The sequence below is a fragment of the Carassius auratus genome, unplaced genomic scaffold, assembly GCF_003368295.1.
Source record: "Carassius auratus strain Wakin unplaced genomic scaffold, ASM336829v1 scaf_tig00216553, whole genome shotgun sequence".
NCBI classification, from domain to species: domain Eukaryota; kingdom Metazoa; phylum Chordata; class Actinopteri; order Cypriniformes; family Cyprinidae; genus Carassius; species Carassius auratus.
This window is the reverse complement of record NW_020528628.1, coordinates 243,768-261,694: the sequence shown is the minus strand read 5'-3', so window position 1 is coordinate 261,694 and position 17,927 is coordinate 243,768. Positions and strand designations below refer to the sequence as shown.

General features: G+C 36.3%; 1 protein-coding gene across 5 annotated transcripts in view; it reads left to right on the top strand.

Annotated features, from left to right (window-relative positions):
- LOC113098406 (ribosomal protein S6 kinase alpha-4-like) overlaps nucleotides 1-17,927 on the top strand; it is an 82,438-nt gene that overhangs the window by 45,496 nt on the left and 19,015 nt on the right. For all 5 annotated transcript variants that reach the window (XM_026263460.1, XM_026263462.1, XM_026263459.1 and 2 more), the window contains 2 exons: nucleotides 11,704-11,901; nucleotides 16,838-16,997. In XM_026263460.1, coding sequence (XP_026119245.1) covers nucleotides 11,704-11,901; nucleotides 16,838-16,997 — 358 coding nt within the window. The remainder of the gene's footprint in view (nucleotides 1-11,703; nucleotides 11,902-16,837; nucleotides 16,998-17,927) is intronic.

The following is a 17,927-nucleotide window of genomic DNA, read 5'->3' as shown; positions in this document are numbered from 1 at the left end:
CGATTACAGCTCTATTACAGATATAAACTATTTTGTTTCTAGGGCTGAGGGAACTAACTAGCTACACCTGAGCAGCTAATCAAAACACTGGCAACTACGGCAGGGTGCTAAAAATAACTAATGTAAAATCTAGTTTAGTCTACTTATGATGGACAGTACATAACAGATAATTTACTTCAACAACAATCAACATTGTTAACAAAAATAATCAATCGTTAACAAAATGCTTATAATAAATAGTGATCACTTTTTGCTTTTTACCAAATTAACACAAAAGGAACATTTAAAATATAAAAAATATGAAAATGCAGGCATAATAATAATAATAATAATTATTATTATTATTATTAGACATAATATAATATATTACTAATGTAATACAACTGCACTGTAAAATTACAAGTGCTTTATCATTTAATTACTTTTCACTACAGTATTTAAGTGATAATACTTGCATCTGAAATGATTCACTTGCAAGAGTTAAATCCAAATTATTTTGACTTCAGAGAGAACTTTACGTTTCTGTGAGGTTTATAAAAGTTTATAGTGGACAATGGAAATATTTAAGTAAAACTACCGGGTCTTTTGACAACACTACTATATAACTTATATACTTAATTAAAATACACACACATCTCTGTATGCCAGTTTACTGTCAGAGAAAAGAAAGAGTAAAAATGCAGAGCTGGAATCAATGTATCGAAACTGAGAATCATCAACGTATATATATTTTAGGGGTGTTATGGTACACGTATTCATACTGAAACCGTTTCGGTACTGGCCTTTCAGTTCGGTACGCATGTGCAGCAAACAAAAACAAGTTTTTTTTGTATTTTTGGTGAATTATTATTATTATTTTTTTAACGTCTTTGTTGTAGCATGACAGATCGCTGTATAAACACCTTGGAGAGCTGCTTCTGGGATGGTTCAGAAACATGCTGGTATAATCCCGGGTCCCATGTCTGAGCCGTGACGCACTGCAGACTTGTGCAGAGTGCAGAGTTAACATCTTTAAAAAATATTAAAACAATTACACTGAGTTAATTTCGAAACGTAGGATAATCTTAGGCTACAGTCTGCTCATCAAAAATTAAAAGAATACCTTTACACAAAGGATCATATCAGTGGTGGACGAAGTACACAAATCAAGTACTTGAGTAAAAGTACAGATACATATAATAAAATATTACTCCAGTAAGAGTAAAGGTACTCCTTTTTAAATTTTACTAAAGTGAAAGTACAAAAGTACTCGATTTTTTTATGTACTTAAGTAAAAAAGTACTGAAAGATAGATGTTTGCAATTGTATATAGGCTACTTAATTTAATTTTATATTAGCACATATTTTTTATAATCCTACTGCTCAAAATACCTGGGATTTTTTTCAAAGTAACCTCTATATGGAGTCAAGATATATTTTTGTTGTTGATATGGACTACGTTGATGAGAGTAATGTTAACTGTGAAGCTTACACTGTGATGTACCTGAGAGAAAACAGAGATGACCATCTGATTTTCACAAGTAAGAACAAAGTATTTTAAAGCTTGTTGTTTTACAGAACATCAAAGTTACAGTACAGACCAAAAGTTTGGACACACCTTCTCATTCAAAGAGTTTTCTTTATTTTCATGACTATGAAAATTGTAGAGTCACACTGAAGGCATCAAGGGCTATTTGACCAAGAAGGAGAGTGATGGGGTGCTGCGCCAGATGACCTGGCCTCCACAGTCACCGGACCTGAACCCAATCGAGATGGTTTAGGGGTTTGCTGGACCGCAGACAGAAGGCAAAAGGACCAACAAGTGCTAAGCATCTCTCGGGGAACTCCTTCAAGACTGTTGGAAGACCATTTCAGGTGACTACCTCTTGAAGCTCATCAAGAGAATGCCAAGAGTGTGCAAAGCAGTAATCAAAGCGAAAGGTGGCTACTTTGAAGAACCTAGAATATGACATATTTTCAGTTGTTTCACACTTTTTTGTTATGTATATAATTCCATATATAATTCCACATGTGTCAATTCATAGTTTTGATGTCTTCAGTGTGAATCTACAATTTTCATAATCATGAAAATAAAGAAAACTCTTTGAATGAGAAGGTGTGTCCAAACTTTTGGTCTGTACTGTATATATGACATGATAATAAGGCCTGAAGTTATGAAGAACATTAAGGAAAATATTGTTATATTATATTATATTTTCATAATGATTTTTTCCTTCTCAAACCTTGTCTGTGGTTTAAAAACACCCCTGGCCAAACAGGTTGCATTTCTTCGCCTCTTTGATAATTACTGTAGTTACCATGTTATGAACATCACATCCTTTCTTTTCTCCTCAGATGTAGTCTTTTTATATATAGGTGGTTGAATAAAAATATTTAAACATTAAACATTATTTATAAAAATTACCTCAACTTAATACCAACAAGCTTGTTAGCTAGACATCAGCTAACAAGATTTACTTATTTTCAGTACGATTATTAATAAACATTCATGTCTGTCTACTCGTCTAGTTAATCCAAACAATATACATATGTATAACGTTACTGTTGATAAACAATATAAAAACAGACGTCACATAGGACATTTTAATAAAACTGTTAACATTACGGCAGCGGGGAATTTGAACGTGCATGAGTTATTGTATTTAATCAGTGTTATTTTAAGTTTTTTTAAGAACAGCTGGAATCAGATCATTTTAATTCGTAAACGAGTCATTTGGTGTGATTATATATAAAGGTAAAATTTTTCATTTCAATTTCATTTTGGCTCATTCTTGGTTTAAAAAAAAATCTTCAGGTTCCATATGCAGAGCGAAATGAGAACGGTCCAGCATTTAGCAATAATTATTATTAACTCTGTTATTATTCTTGATTTTTTCAAACTACTAACACTTTGCATTTTTTAATTATGCCTTATGTGTAGGGCTGGGTATCGTTAAGGTTTTAACGGTATTACTACTGTTTATTTAAATGTAAAATTAATAAAACTATTATTTGTAGTGCAAGAAACAGCCATGTTTGAACAAATAGCTATTATACAAAAAACAAATGAATATGCAAAAAAATAATACACTATATTTCTCTGCTAAAGAACATACAGTGGTACAAAGCAACATAATGGGGCATGTAGGTAGGCTGCAAAAGGACTCTTTAGCCATTCCTTTGAAGAAAGATTAACATATTTGCAAATGAGGGAGATTTTACATTTATTTTAAATGATGTGAACAAAGTTGAATCAACATGATTTTTTAAAAATTATTATTCATTTAGCTGACGATTTTATCCAAAGCGACTTACAATTGCTATATATGTCAGAGGTCGCACGCCTCTGGAGCAACTAGGGGTTAAGTGTCTTGCTCAAGGACACATTGGTGTCTCACAGTGGATTCGAACCCGGGTCTCTCACACCAAAGGCATGTGTCTTATCCACTGCGCCATCACCACCTGACGTAGATAGGGCAACAATCCGAGACGAGCTAGCTGGGCAGTCGAAAACTTAGCATTTCTCTGTCTGCACATAATGCACTTTTGAAAGGTGCTTTGACAGATTGCTTGTGTTTCCGTCATTATATGCAAATTTTATGTTGCACTTTGGAACGTTTTGCTCTCTCCGCCATCGTCATTCTTTGTATTAAGCGGTTTTCGTACTGTTAAGTGTGTGCGTGTGGCGCGCGCGCTCTTGTTGTGTGTGTGTGTGACTGACAGACAGCCTCCGCGGCGCGCATGAGAGATCTTGCAGATCTCACAGACAAACGTCTTAATATGATCGCACATTAGAAATGTTTGGTGACATAAAATGTGCACGATAACATTATTAAGCAAAAATTATATTATTATACACTGCGATTATATTTATCAATTAGAATTATATATTTTTAATTCTTGTTTTGTTCTGATATTTTTGTTAAATTTAAAGGATTTGTTGTAAAGTTAACTAAATATATCCCGTTGGTACATTATAACATTATTATGCCAGTCATTATTATTTCTAAATGTAATAAAATGCAACTTATACATTAATTATATAATATAAAAAAAAAAAAACATGCAGCAAACGAAATTGGTGATAAATCCATTAAAATGCAACCTATACACGACTCCTCACAAACTTTCTTTTTTAGCGTGTTTAAAATAAATAAATTAAGAAAACATGCAGCAAATGAAAATAGGCGATTAATCCGTTAAAATTTGTTACTCTGGGTTAACAGAAAGTATAATTATTAGATGATTCAGAACAGAGCCATGGATATTAAGAGTCTGAGCATCGGTTTTCACTCACTCCAAGAACCTCCATCACATGTGCAATTCATGCCAACAGCCCGTAACATAACTGCATATTCAGCTAGAATTCATGTTAAACATATTTACCTATGGCTTGATCAGAAGGTTATAATGACTGCAAGAGTCGAGTGGGGTGTTAAAGGCTAAGGAGTTTTGTCTGTTTCGTTTACTGATTATTTTCGGGTTAAAACATGATTTAAAAAGATACAGCAAATTCACACGCAATCGCTTTAGCAATAATGCATTCAAACAAATGTAATCTTACAGTGCTACTACATTGTCAGTAGGCTGATTTTGAAATCTTGAAGAAATTCATTGATCTGTTTAGATAAAATAACTGACAATGCAGGGCCGGCCCTGACCAATTTGCTGCCCTAGGCAAGATTTTACCTGGCGCCCCATGCATCACAGCCCATTTCACCCCGTCATTGTGTTCATGATTTAGCATATATATACACACACACACACACACACACACACACACACACACACACACACATTACAGCAGAACTGTTTCCAACACTCATAATAAATCATCATATTAGAATGATTTCTAAAGGATCATGTGATAGACTGGATGCCACATGTGACACTGAAGAATGTAATGTAATGATGCTGAAAATTCAGCTTTGCATCACAGAAATAAATGATAATTTAAAGTATAATAAATTGAAAACAAATTATTTTAAATTGTAATAATATATCACAATATTACATTTTTTTCTGTATTTTTGATCAAATAAATGCAGGCTTGATGAGCAGAAGAAACTTCTTTCGAAAACATTAAAAATTGTAATGTTTCCAAACTTTTGGCCTGTACTGTATCCCCCCAAAACTGCACAACTGTAGAGTAAAACATTAATAAAAAAGTGATAATAAAAAATGCGTCTTAAAACTGACATGATTGTACAAAATCACAGTCTGGGGACTCGGAACTCAGAACAACTGCTAACATTAAGGCGGGCACGCTACACAACAAATTGCCAACAACTGATCGTGCGCGAACTCTATTTTTGATGCACTTCAAGCACTCGATGGGTGGGGGGAGATTGAAGAGCCGGACTTTTTTTTTTTTTTTTTTTTTTTTTTGCTTTATTTGGTAGTATTTCGAATTAATGGTTTTTAAATAGTAGCCTATTATATAAAAAAAAATATATATGTAAAAAAAACAAACGGAAAAACAACAAAAAAAATTCACTCTTTCACTCATTCTGGCGCTCCTATGGATGAGTGGCGCTCTTAGCATTTGCCTATACCGCCTATGCCGCGGGCCGGCCCTGTGACAATGTACTGTTATTTTCCTCACAAACAAAATTTGCACTACAGAAAGCAGATTTAATGCTTACAATGTTATTTGTTTGGCATGTGATAGGGAAAAAAATGTACACACAATAAGCCACTTTGAAACTATCCTGTTATTTTTATTTTATTTTAAAACACATAATTCATATAATATAAATAATACTGCACACCTTTTAAATGTATCAAATCTAAAATATTGTTTAATAACATGTAGCTTAGAGAAAATATAAGCACAGGCTTGACATTTATCCTGCTTGAATTCGTTCTAAGAAATGCACAACTTCATAAGTACCAAACTTTCATCTCTGAATATTTACATATTAAATATATTTAATATTTTAAATATTTTAACTATAGTGTTTTTCTTTCATTTTCTGTGACTGAAGCCGTCAATTGTAACACATCAGCGAGGCAAAACTGATGTCTATTTGCGAAAATGTACTTTTATGCACTTGTTTGATAACTTGTGGTTAAAGCGCCACACATGCAGTGGTAAAAGTGGCGTTTTCGATGTCTACCTACTAGGGCTGTCACTTTTGTGAAAAAAATCATTTTAGATTTTTAAGACATAAGTGTTCATTGAATCGATTGTAAAATCCATTTTCCATGTCTAAAAAAAGACTTTTCTTTTTCAAACGTCAAATAACGGACGAATGTAAAGAGAGTGCTGGAAACGCACAAGTCAGCAATATTTCTTATTTATTTGCATGAAGTTTCTAGCAGAATAACAAACAGCAACAGGAGTGCAACATTCTCGAAATAATATATATGCAGAGGGGACGGCTAGGGCTGTAGTACTCGAGTCCGGTCTTGGACTTGTAGCAACAATGAGTTTTACAGAATAATTAACTCAAATGATATATAGGGAATTTGAATAATTAATCAGGAATATGATTAATTTATATCTCAGATGACAGTTACATTAAATTTGATTGATTATGAAAAATAGCTCAATTGCCTATACCAATAAATAATCACAGGGCACTGTAACTTACTCATTAATATGTCAATATTCCATTCTTCATACCAATTATTGTGATATCTCTTACTGTAAATTACTGCAAATCAAACAGTGGTATGTCCAGCAAACCACTGTTGACCTATCAATTTTCAATAAAGTTATCACGCCTTATAATTCAAGGAAAAGTATTCTCTGGCCATGAAAATATTATCCTATCCTTATGATAAATTTAGTTTCTAAATTTAGAGCTTGTAGCTATAGATCAGACATCTCAGTGACTCGTAATGTAAGTGGGGTGGAGTCCAAGCCAATCGTCAGTATATGGGTTTTTAATAATTAAACTAGTAATACATCAAACTACAAATCACACAGAGTAAATATGCGTATGACAATACAAACAGTAAGCTTTATGCAAGACATAACGGAATCCAAATAAAAGAGAGAGAGAGAGAGAGAGAAAATAGAATGAGATCACATAAGGAGCTCAGGTATGGAAATCATAGTCAGTAACTTTTGGAAGCCAACAACGATCAGATCATAACAACACTTTAAAGCAGCATTTAAATCTCCATAGAGAAAGTGATACTTGCAAAGTGTCCAATGTGAGCGTGGCGTGAGATCGGCGTCGAGCTTGTGAGCTTTGCGCGCTGTTCCTTTTGAAAACAGCGGGCGTGTGCCGGAGGCCAGGTGACGCGCGTACACGCTGCGCTTGATCTTGGCGTGAGCGTGGAGCACGTGGTCCTTTGTTCTGTCCTCGCGCGGTATTTGAAAGGTTCAACAAACAATGTTCCAGAATTCGTCTTCCTTGCGTGGAGAGGCGAATAGTTGAATAAACTTAGTAAAGAAAAGAAAAGAAAAGAACGAAAGCTTCCAAAGGAGCCATTAAAATGGCTTTTTCTCTCAGCCCCTGTGCTAAGGGGGTTTGCGCTATGAGCAACGTTGGTCGCACAGGAGAGCAGCGTGTCCGAGCAGGAGAAGAAGAGAGCGGGCGGACCTTGTTCGGTCGTTCTTATGGCTTGAAATGGTTTACGCCCCTTTTTCGCGTAAACAGCCAATGAAAGTCCGCGATCTGAAGCGGATGGAAAAGTTCCTTTGTCTCTGTGGAGACAACCCCCCTGGAGATCTAGGGCTTGTCCAAATTCCAGGGATTATTCTAGCAAGTTTGTAATTCAGATTACATACATTTTTCATTACTTTGCTCTAGATAAATGGGTCTGTCAGAGCATGACGATCACAAAGATACTAAACATAATATATATATGATCAAAACATGAAGTTACATTCAAATGCAGAATTACACATATTTAAAGATTTGATTAACACATGATAACACTGCAGATAGTCCCAATTTATATGGGAAATTTCTAAATGTACCAAAAGGGAATACGTAATACATTTATAAAACATAAAAACAGAAAGTTAATGAATACATTCCATAGAATGCATTGTTCAAAAGAAACAAGTGATTTGGCTTCTCTCCTGTCCTGTGTGTCCAGGGTGGTCGTAAAGTTTTACGACCTGCAGGGGTGGGGGTTGCAGAAACGTAGCTCTCTTTGAGGAAGTTAAAATGAGGAGAGACATTTCCTAAAGTATAAGCTAGCAACTTATACTCTTCACATAACAAGGATTAACCATTTTATGCAATCCATAAACATATTTAAAATACATATTAATAAGGACTTACAAAAGTAAGGAACTTTACGAAAGGTTTCTTTTTGTGTATGTTGGAATGTGGTTGGTTTAGTGTATTCTTTGAGGCTCCCCCGGGCATTGTAAATTAATTTAAGTCCAGCCAGGCTGGCGCCAGGCCCAGTGCAAAAAGGGTTTCATTTGGAAAATCTGAATTAAACACATGAATCGATGATCTGCATATCCGTTACAGACTCGAGTCCGGACTCGAGACATTTTTCTGTCGTCTCGGACTTGTCTCGGACTCGTTGCATTTGCACTCGGACTTGTCTCGGACTTGGCCATTGGACTCGCCAAGTCTTCTATTTGGTGTCGACCGAGTCCAGCAAAAAAACAAAATAAAAAAATCTCCTTCAAAACAAAACCATGATGTAGCGAATGAAAACGTGTGGAAAACGCTAGGCGTGCCGCTCTTCTTATTTCCAAATGACTGTGGCCTGCGCTCGCGCTCCAGTGGCGTCTGCTGTTGCTGTGCAACCATGACCCGCTCTTCATGATGACACAGAAGTTTCAGCAAAGAATAAATGGATTTCCAGCACTAAACATCCCTTGTAGTAGCTCTACTAATAGATTAATTTAAAAAATGGATATCCTTGTACAGCTATGATCATCTGTTTCTCCATCTTAGCTTTCATTATTGTTCCGGGAAAGGATGTGCATGACCAGCGGTGCACTTACTGCGACCTGAAAAGTTTAGATGTTTCTAATTTAATTTCTACCTGTTAGATTGTGTTTTATTTACGTCTACACCTAGATAGCTTTAAACGTACCCTTTACAATAATGAAATACTAATTATTGTTGTACAGTATAGGGTTTGCAAGACTACTGATTTCTACTAGTCGATTTTTTAATAAAAAAATGCTTGAGTTACTCGACTACTCGTGGTTCATGCTATTGTAAATGAAAACACATTAAATAGTTTTTTTTTTTTATCAATAAACGGTTATTAATGTATAGCCTTATGCAACAATTACATATGTAAATTTTAAAAACTTTATAATTATGCCATTACGTATTTAAAATTTCATGTAGGCCTAACAGTCAGTATTTCTATGTGTAACAATCACAACATTTTTCCTATCTGCATTCGGATACAACATTGTACAGTTACTTGATAAGACCGTTATGAACAAGTATGTCGTGTTAAACTAAAATAATTATTAATTTCTAAAATAATATTTATCATGCAAGCAGAGAGATGTCATGACAAACGTTTAGTGATCATTTGAACGACCAAATACATTCAATGCGCACATTTACATTACGCAGAACACTTTAAGCGAGTCTTTTTTATAGGTTAAATTACTCTTGCAACGCTCTGATTTCTGAGAGATGCACAGAGAGGCGACAACAATGCGGTGTTTGATTTGCGCTCTTTTCGCTCATAAAGTTTACATTCATTCACTTCTGGCGCTGATCCCCTGGCTCACCTGTTATCTAGCAAACACCAGACTGTGTCAGCTTCAGCCGAGTTATTCCTTGTACGTTATTCGTTTTTTAAGCCGTTATCCTTGCCATTCCGAATAAGGTATTCAGCTTCAGGCACAACCCTAATTATTACATTACATATTTTATTTTTACATGCAACATAGATAAGGTCATAGTAACAGCTCCACGCAATATTTTAATTCTAAAATTCACGTCGTACTTGCAAACTCTTTGTATGCATTATGGTTAATGCATGCTGGATGAGTTGATTGTTTCCTACAGTGCCGAGTAGTCTATGCAAGCACTAGGACAAAAATTTAGCTTTATTTATGTGCGCATGCCCAGTAGAGCCAAATGTATCCTTCTAGCCTTGCTGCGCTCATGCGTCATATCCCGAACTTTGTGTGTGTCTGTGCACTGTGCCAAGGCATCAGTCATTTTGGACCACAGACATAATGTCAGCAAAAGCAGCATTATTAACTAAATAAAATGAAAATAAAGTACATCAAAATAATTTGACCTTAAAGCTCCAAACTCTAGAGGGCCAGTGTCCTTTATAGTTTAGCTCCCAGGGTCGGACTGGGGGTAAAATCAGTACTCATTACCAGGGCCCCAGAGGAAGAGAGGGCCCTTGAAAAGTATGAATCTGAAATATATATATTTTTTTACCTGGATATTTTCATGGGTGGGGGGCATGGGGGCCTATCAGGACTGCCTATGCATAGGGCCTGGGATCTTGTGTAACACCCCTATTAGCTTTAACTCTAATTATACATACTTGAACCAGCTAATCAAGCTCTTACTAGACACACTAGAATCTTCCAGGTGTGTTAAGGCAAGTTGGAGCTAAACTTTTCAGGACATTGGCCATCCAGGATGTAGTTTGGAGACCCCTGTCCTACAGAGTTGTTACTTTGCACAAGCTTTTTGATCATTACAAATAAAAATTTACAATTATTTTCTTAGAACAGGAGATATGCTGCCTCTCGCAACACATACATTATCAGTAGTTAAGTATGTGGTCTTGAAGAGGACCCTTTTTTCTCTCATTTGGACTCGGTCTTGACTTGGACTCGAAACTTTTGGACTTGGACTCGACTTGGACTCGAACCTCTTTGGACTCGGTCTTGACTCGGTCTCGACTCGGTCTCGACTAGTCCTGGACTTGGACTTGACTTGGACTCGACAAAGCTGGACTTGACTACAGCTCTAGGGACGGCTGTCATAACAAAAGAAAAACATCACTGCAGGCTTCAACCCGGCTGCATTTATGATTTAGGCCTTTCAAAAATCTCCAAGATTATTTTAAATAATGATTCAATCCATTTCAAACAACTGTTCAAAAAATCTAACTTTAAATGGGCTTGAGAACAGGCCATGTGTGTTTTTTTTTTTTATTGAACGTAACCGACACTTAGGCTAGGCGGCACTAGGCAGGCATGAAACGCGCAAAAAGGCTAGGGACATTACAAATTTATTGGACAGGAAAACAAGTCGATCAACATTTTCGGGGTCCACAGCAGAGCATTTTTTATTCACTACATGTCCAGCTGTTGAGAAGACGCGCTCCGACTGCACTGATGTTCCAGGGACACTCAGGTACAGCAGCGCAAGGTGGGGGTATTACTGCCAATTTTCCACCACAAAAGTGGGGTCACTCTCAGCTTGCAATGGTCCTTTTCTAACTCAGAATCTCCTGTAACTAGATGCACGAATGAGGCGAATCCGCGTCTACCGCACCGCGAGACTTCAACACGCGCGTAAACGAGTCTTTACATTGACTCATCATTGAAATTATTTGCGCCGGATGCTCTATTCGCGTTTGGTGTGAACGCAGCATAAGAGGAGGCTTTCGATGTCACTGGGTCTTATAGAAAGGTAAAATTGCTGGTATGATATGCACTGCACGTTTTAATACATCTTGGTGCATCATAATTGGATCAGTAATGCCAAATCATTGTAACCCAGAACCTCTTGTGGTTATCAATGCATAGCTGTATGTCACATTGTCTCCCTTTTTTTTTTTTTTTACCTCCTCTGGCAGAATGTGCTGTTTGCTGATGAGTCAGATGACTCTGTGTTGAAGGTGATTGATTTTGGATTTGCGCGGTTGTTTCCAGCGGGGAGTGGCAGTGCATCTCTGCAGACCCCCTGCTTTACCCTGCAGTATGCTGCGCCGGAGCTCTTCCACAGCTCGGGATATGACCAGGCCTGCGATCTCTGGAGCCTTGGGGTGATCCTGGTAGGTTTGAGTGTATATAAGTGTGCTTGAGGATATTTATGTCTATGGATGAAGTACTGTTTTAGACTGGACTGCCATATGTATTGTTTTTTTCAGGGGAGAGGTCGGTGTTAAAAAAAATCAATACCTTAACTTGAATAAATAGAAAAGTAACAAAAGTTTCGATAAATTCCAAAAGTAGACTTAGAGGTCATATGACAATGCTAAAAATAACATTATTTGGTGTAATGCAATGGGTTTACATGTTTAAAATTCATAAAACACATTATTTTCCACATACTGTACATTATTGTTGCTCCTGTCTGCCACACCTTTCTGAAAGGTGTCAATTTTTACAAAGCTCATTGTTCTGAAAAGCGAGGTGTGCTCTAATTGGCCAGCTAGCCAATGCATTGTGATTGGCCATATAACTCAAGTGTGTGATGGAAATGTTATGCCCCTTAGCATATTTGGAAACACACAGTGTATCCATGACATGGTGGCGTCAACAATACTACAATGAGAATAAAAGTTATGCCTTCTTTCTTTGTGTAAACATTTGGGTTGTGTTATGCAAACCATCCATCACTGACATAGATATATGTGGGCGTGTTTAAACAAGGGGTTTTAGGAATGCATGCACGAGTCTTAACTTTTATAAAGAATTTATCTTTGGGTTTGAGACTTTAGTCTTTACAACTTTGTACATCTACAGCTTGTAACACTCCAAAGAGCAAGGAAAACTTGAAATTGCATCATATGACCACTTTAAACTACTTGACTACTTAAATCATTGGGTTAGTAGGGGTGTGACGGTTAGTATATAACCGTGAGACCGGTCATTAAAATATTTTTTACAAACATTTTTTATCAAAAATTATTTTCATTTTTTAGATAGGATCATAAGATGCGCAATATATCGGGAGACATGGTTTTTACCACTTAATGAAGTTTTGTAAATCGTCTGACATTATATTAAACACTTCATTAAATTTTGCTTTGTAGAAAACCTTTCTTAAAAACGAATTTTGTTTTGAACAAATTTTATCTTAATTTTAATAAATGTTTCATCAACCAATTGCATGTATTTTAATAAAAAGCAAATATAGCAGACAATGATAACCGTGACATGGAAGCAACAGTGCCCCGCGTTCACTTGCACTGCACTGTGAACTAGACCGCATCTCATCGTAAATGAAACTCAGCGTTGGCCTATGCCTCATACATTAGCATTAAATATCTTTGCTGCATCCTTTCTAGAACAGACTATGGCTTTTTTTTTTTTTTTTTTTTTTTTGCGGATGGCGGGTGGGTGCGGCTTTGAAATTTGCTCAAAAAACTTTGGCGCGGATGATGAGTTTTGTGACAGATCTCCTTAATAAACGGAGGTCTGAAATCTCTGCCCCTTTACCGATCACTGATACCATTTTTTTCCGATCCAATCCATTACTAAAAATTCTGAGTTATCATCCGACATAATTTTTTATAATCGATGTAGAATTTCTATACCTCAGTATGTTGGTAATCCCTGATAATCACTGTTTTGTGTGTTAAACACAATCTACTAGACAACTTCATTAAAATATATATATATACATATATATACATATATATATATATATATATATATATATATATATATATATATATATATATATATATATATATATATATATATGAGCATAATGTATGACAAAAATACTAGGTTAGTGGTTAGTTAATATAGGTTAGTGGATAATTCTGCAGCAAAAGTTATTCTAGGCAGCAACTTATGATAAATAGGACAAAACAAGAAAGGCTATTAATAATCTTTCATTGTGCATTATTATAACATGAAAGCCTCCAATACAGAGCGGCACAAATCGCTTATGCGCATTCCAATGCGAGAATGATGTGCTTGAAGCAGCATGGAGTCACAGCGCGCTGCGCTTCGCATAGAAAAGTTCAAAGCATAAAGGAAAGATATATTAATGCGTAGTGTTGTTATTCTGTGAGATAGTTTAATGATCCTTTTCTTTTAACAGTTTTACATTTCAGTTACTGCGCTCTTGGAGAGAGTTTAATCTTTTTGACTGTAGTTACTAAATGCAACACGCAGTTTGAATGCTGAATGGAGAATGACAGACAGCCGCAGCGGAGAGAAGAGCTTACGTGTACGACTTAAATATTCACCTAGTACTGCACATTGTACTATGTAAGATTTTAGAACATTTGGAATATAGTGCAAGAAAACTTTATGGTGCTTTATAATGTTTTTGTGCATTTCATGGGGCTTAACAATAACACAGAATAATATACGCACAATATCGAATTTGGATCGGTCTTGTCTGACTGATAGCCGATCCAGCAGAAAATGACCATTTTGGAGCTGATATCGATACTGTGTATCGGATCAGTGCATCTCTAGTTGTAAGTACTGCTTCAAAATGCCAAATGAAGAAACAGTAACAAGAGACAAAAATAGTGAAAAGGCTATTTATTGAAAACTGGATTTAACAGGCTGTTCATCAGCTGATCAAATGTTTAAGAACATAGCCTTAAAAAGCTAAAAGAATCTGCACAAAAATATAAACCTGCATATCTACTCCCATGTCACAAACTTGCCTGTTTGGAATTTGCAAGGGAGCACCAAACATGAGACATTGAAAGATGAGAAAAGAATTAACCTGGACAGTACTGATGGCTTCCAACATAACTGGCATGACAAGGAGAATCCCACTGGAGATGTTTTCTATAAGGCACAGTGGAGGAGGCTCCATAATGATCTGGGATGCTTTTTTGTTCACTGGGATATTGGAGATTTAGCCATCAGGAGGTCATGAAAGTGTGACTGCCTGAAGGACAATGACATGAAAGCCATATTTTTGGACAGATTTGAACTTTTTAAGGCTATGGTCTTAAACTTTTGATCAACTGATGAATAGCCTGTTAAATGCAGTTTTCAATTTTAAATGGACTATTCTCATTTTTTTTTCTTGTTCCTGTTTCTTCTTTTGGCATATTGAAGCAGTGCTTACAATCTGGTTACGATCCAACAGCACAAATTGAGAATATTTTTATTGTTCCCCCGTGTAACAGAAATTAGTCGAACCAGACAAATTAAAGAGTCTATCAAAGCTGTATGCATTGAAACACGAGAGCCGAATTCCTCAGGAAGTCATGAATCAGTTCTAGTGCCACAAGAACCAAGCAAGATGACCAACCAACTTGTTCACACAACAGCTTTCAACATGAACACCACTAGAGCAATTATTTACAATTTCAATTCGAACAAGAGATTGTCAAATTTGTTGTTCATAATTGAAATGCAACGCTGGACATCACATGAAAACCCATGAGAGTACTGCACAAGTCCCATTGACTCCCCCCCCCCCCCCCACCTAACAGAACCAGACTGAAATTCCTAAGGGGGGGAAGGGCTTTAAACCTCTGTCTTCACAGAAAAGTCTTTTGTCAGGAGAATGGCAAAGAAACTGCTTTTGTACATATATATGGACCAGAATGAACTCAAAAAGACTCATAAATGAATCAGTCCATCGCTTCACTCCATATTCATTTATATGTAACCCACACATTTGACTATCATGTTATAATCACTTATTGTGTATGTTTTTTTTTAATAACTATGGCATAGCTTAACGATTTATAATTGTGTTTGGTATGTGTGTGATCGAATCTTCTTGCTTGAATTAGCCCTGACAATAATTTATTTGTCCCATGTATCGTATTCGTGTTATAGGAATCATGTCAAAAATTAGACCCTGCGAGGCAGGAAATTCGGACCACATGCTTGGTAAGATAAACAAATGATTTATGATACCCCCCGAGCCAAGACAATATCTGATTGGTCAAGACAACATTTGAGGTGTGGCCAACAGGGAAGTTTAAATACTTTGGACACCATGAAATTTGGCTTTTTAGTCCCTAGCTGCTGCTATTAGCCATGTCGGCTTTTAGTTCTAGCATTGCTTGTGCTATCAGTCATCCCAGTTTCTAGTCTCTAGCTATGCTTCGGCTAGCTTGTAGCATCTAGCAATGCGGTTAGTCATCATTATTCTTTGAGCGCGGTTCCAGCGTGCCTGCCTGCTGCTACTATGCCACGATGAGAAGGAACACAACCTAGTCTCTCAAACTTTATTTCTTTTCTTTTCTTTTCCGTTTGAGAGTTTCGTGTTCTGAGTTAAGTTTTGTAACGTCCGTTCAACTTCAACCAGCCCACACGACTCTGCACTTTCAGCCAACACCCAACAACCACAGGCTTCCCAAGACGTCACTTCAGAGACTGAACTTCCAGCCAATCAACGACCTCGGGATAGCCCTTTCACCGAGGCTCCTTCTTCACAGGAGATGCAAGTAACTTTACCTCCAGACTGTGACCTTTACTGGTGTATCTAATATAATTTTAACCTCATTGAGGAACTCAATGCGAGCGCTAATTACGTGATTGATGGTTGTTCATGTTTATGCAATTTAACGTATTGCTGTGAACTTGGGATTCCATATTTCCATTCTCTTAAACTCATCTTTCCCTAAATTTCGACCTTCCTGCAACTGTGAATGTGTGTGTGCGTGCGTTTATGTGTTAGATTAGTTTATATGTCTTAGATTTATCTAATAAAGCCTTATTCATATTGAAAAGAGAAGTATCTTGTGTTTTGTGCTTACAAATTAATGTCTTAAACTGCCGATCTTGTTACTGTGCTAATTGATAGTGTTTTCACTATAGTTTGGATATTAGTATCCAGCGCAGATTTGATGTTAAACAGTGATCAGCCGTGAAACAGTGATTCTGTTCAAATTCCCTTTTAAAATCTTAAATGATTCCCTTTGAGCTAAATTGACCTGTTTCCCTTACACCCGTTATTAAAATTTTGTTCAGGAGTGTATAATTTGACAGTTTGTTCAGAAAAGTTAAACAAAAAATGCAGATAGTATTAGTGTTCTTCTTTTTCATCAGTACACCATGCTGTCTGGCCAAGTTCCATTCCAGAGTGAGAAGAAAGGAATGACATCATCGCATGCAGCTGACATCATGCACAAGATCAAGGAGGGTGATTTCTCATTGGATGGAGAAGCCTGGAAGGGTGTGTCTGAAGAGGCCAAAGATTTAGTGAGAGGTACTTTTACTGAAAAAAATCTAAACTTGCTTGGGTGTTGAAAAATCTTATTCCAAGGTAGGGCTGGGTATGTATGCCATAATCAGAAATAGACTAGTTATTAGCATTACTATAGTAGATAAGTTGCAATAACCTCCAACTTTTCTCTTCTCCACATGTTACATGTTAAATTAATTTATTTGGTTATTTGGTCCTATTATGCCCTTTTACAGGGCTTTTTTGAGATGTACTAGAATAGGTTTTCATTTCTGATTGTTCCAAAAATGCATTATTTCTTTTTTACATTATTGCAGCACCTCTCTTCCCAGAGTGAATGCACTGTTTAGTTCCTGTTGTGTTCTCTGTTTTGTTAGTTGTGATTGTCCAACCACTTAGAGCATGTTTTGTATCGTGTATTTTTTTTTTGTGTGTGTGTGTGTGAGTGTTAGGGGTGTAACGGTTCATAAAATTCATGGTTCGGTTCGATACGATTCACTGGTGTCTCGGTTCGGTTCGGTACGGTTCGGTATGTTTTAGATACAGCAAAAAGAAAAAAATGGCAGATACATTTCCTTGATTTAAAAACATTTTTTTAATTAAAACTAACAAAGTATGTTTTTTTTTTTTTTTTTACATTGAACAATGATGGAGCTATTCTTTACCCATCTTCTATGGTGTTTTCTTAGCAGCATACTGTATAAAGCAAAAACAGATCCTTATTAAAAAGAAAATGAAAATGTTATATTGTTGTAGTAGTTATGAACAAATACAAAGATTAAACTTTTTATGGAACTCTATAACTCTTTATATTGAGTGTGTTTTTACTCAATTGGTTCTCTATAGGGCTTATGTTTTTTGGAACAAAGCAGGAATTACGGTCTGGCTGAAATGGGCTCGTGAAGGAATATTGTAACGGGGCTCAATTACATTAAGCATGTTCTTAAAACCTGC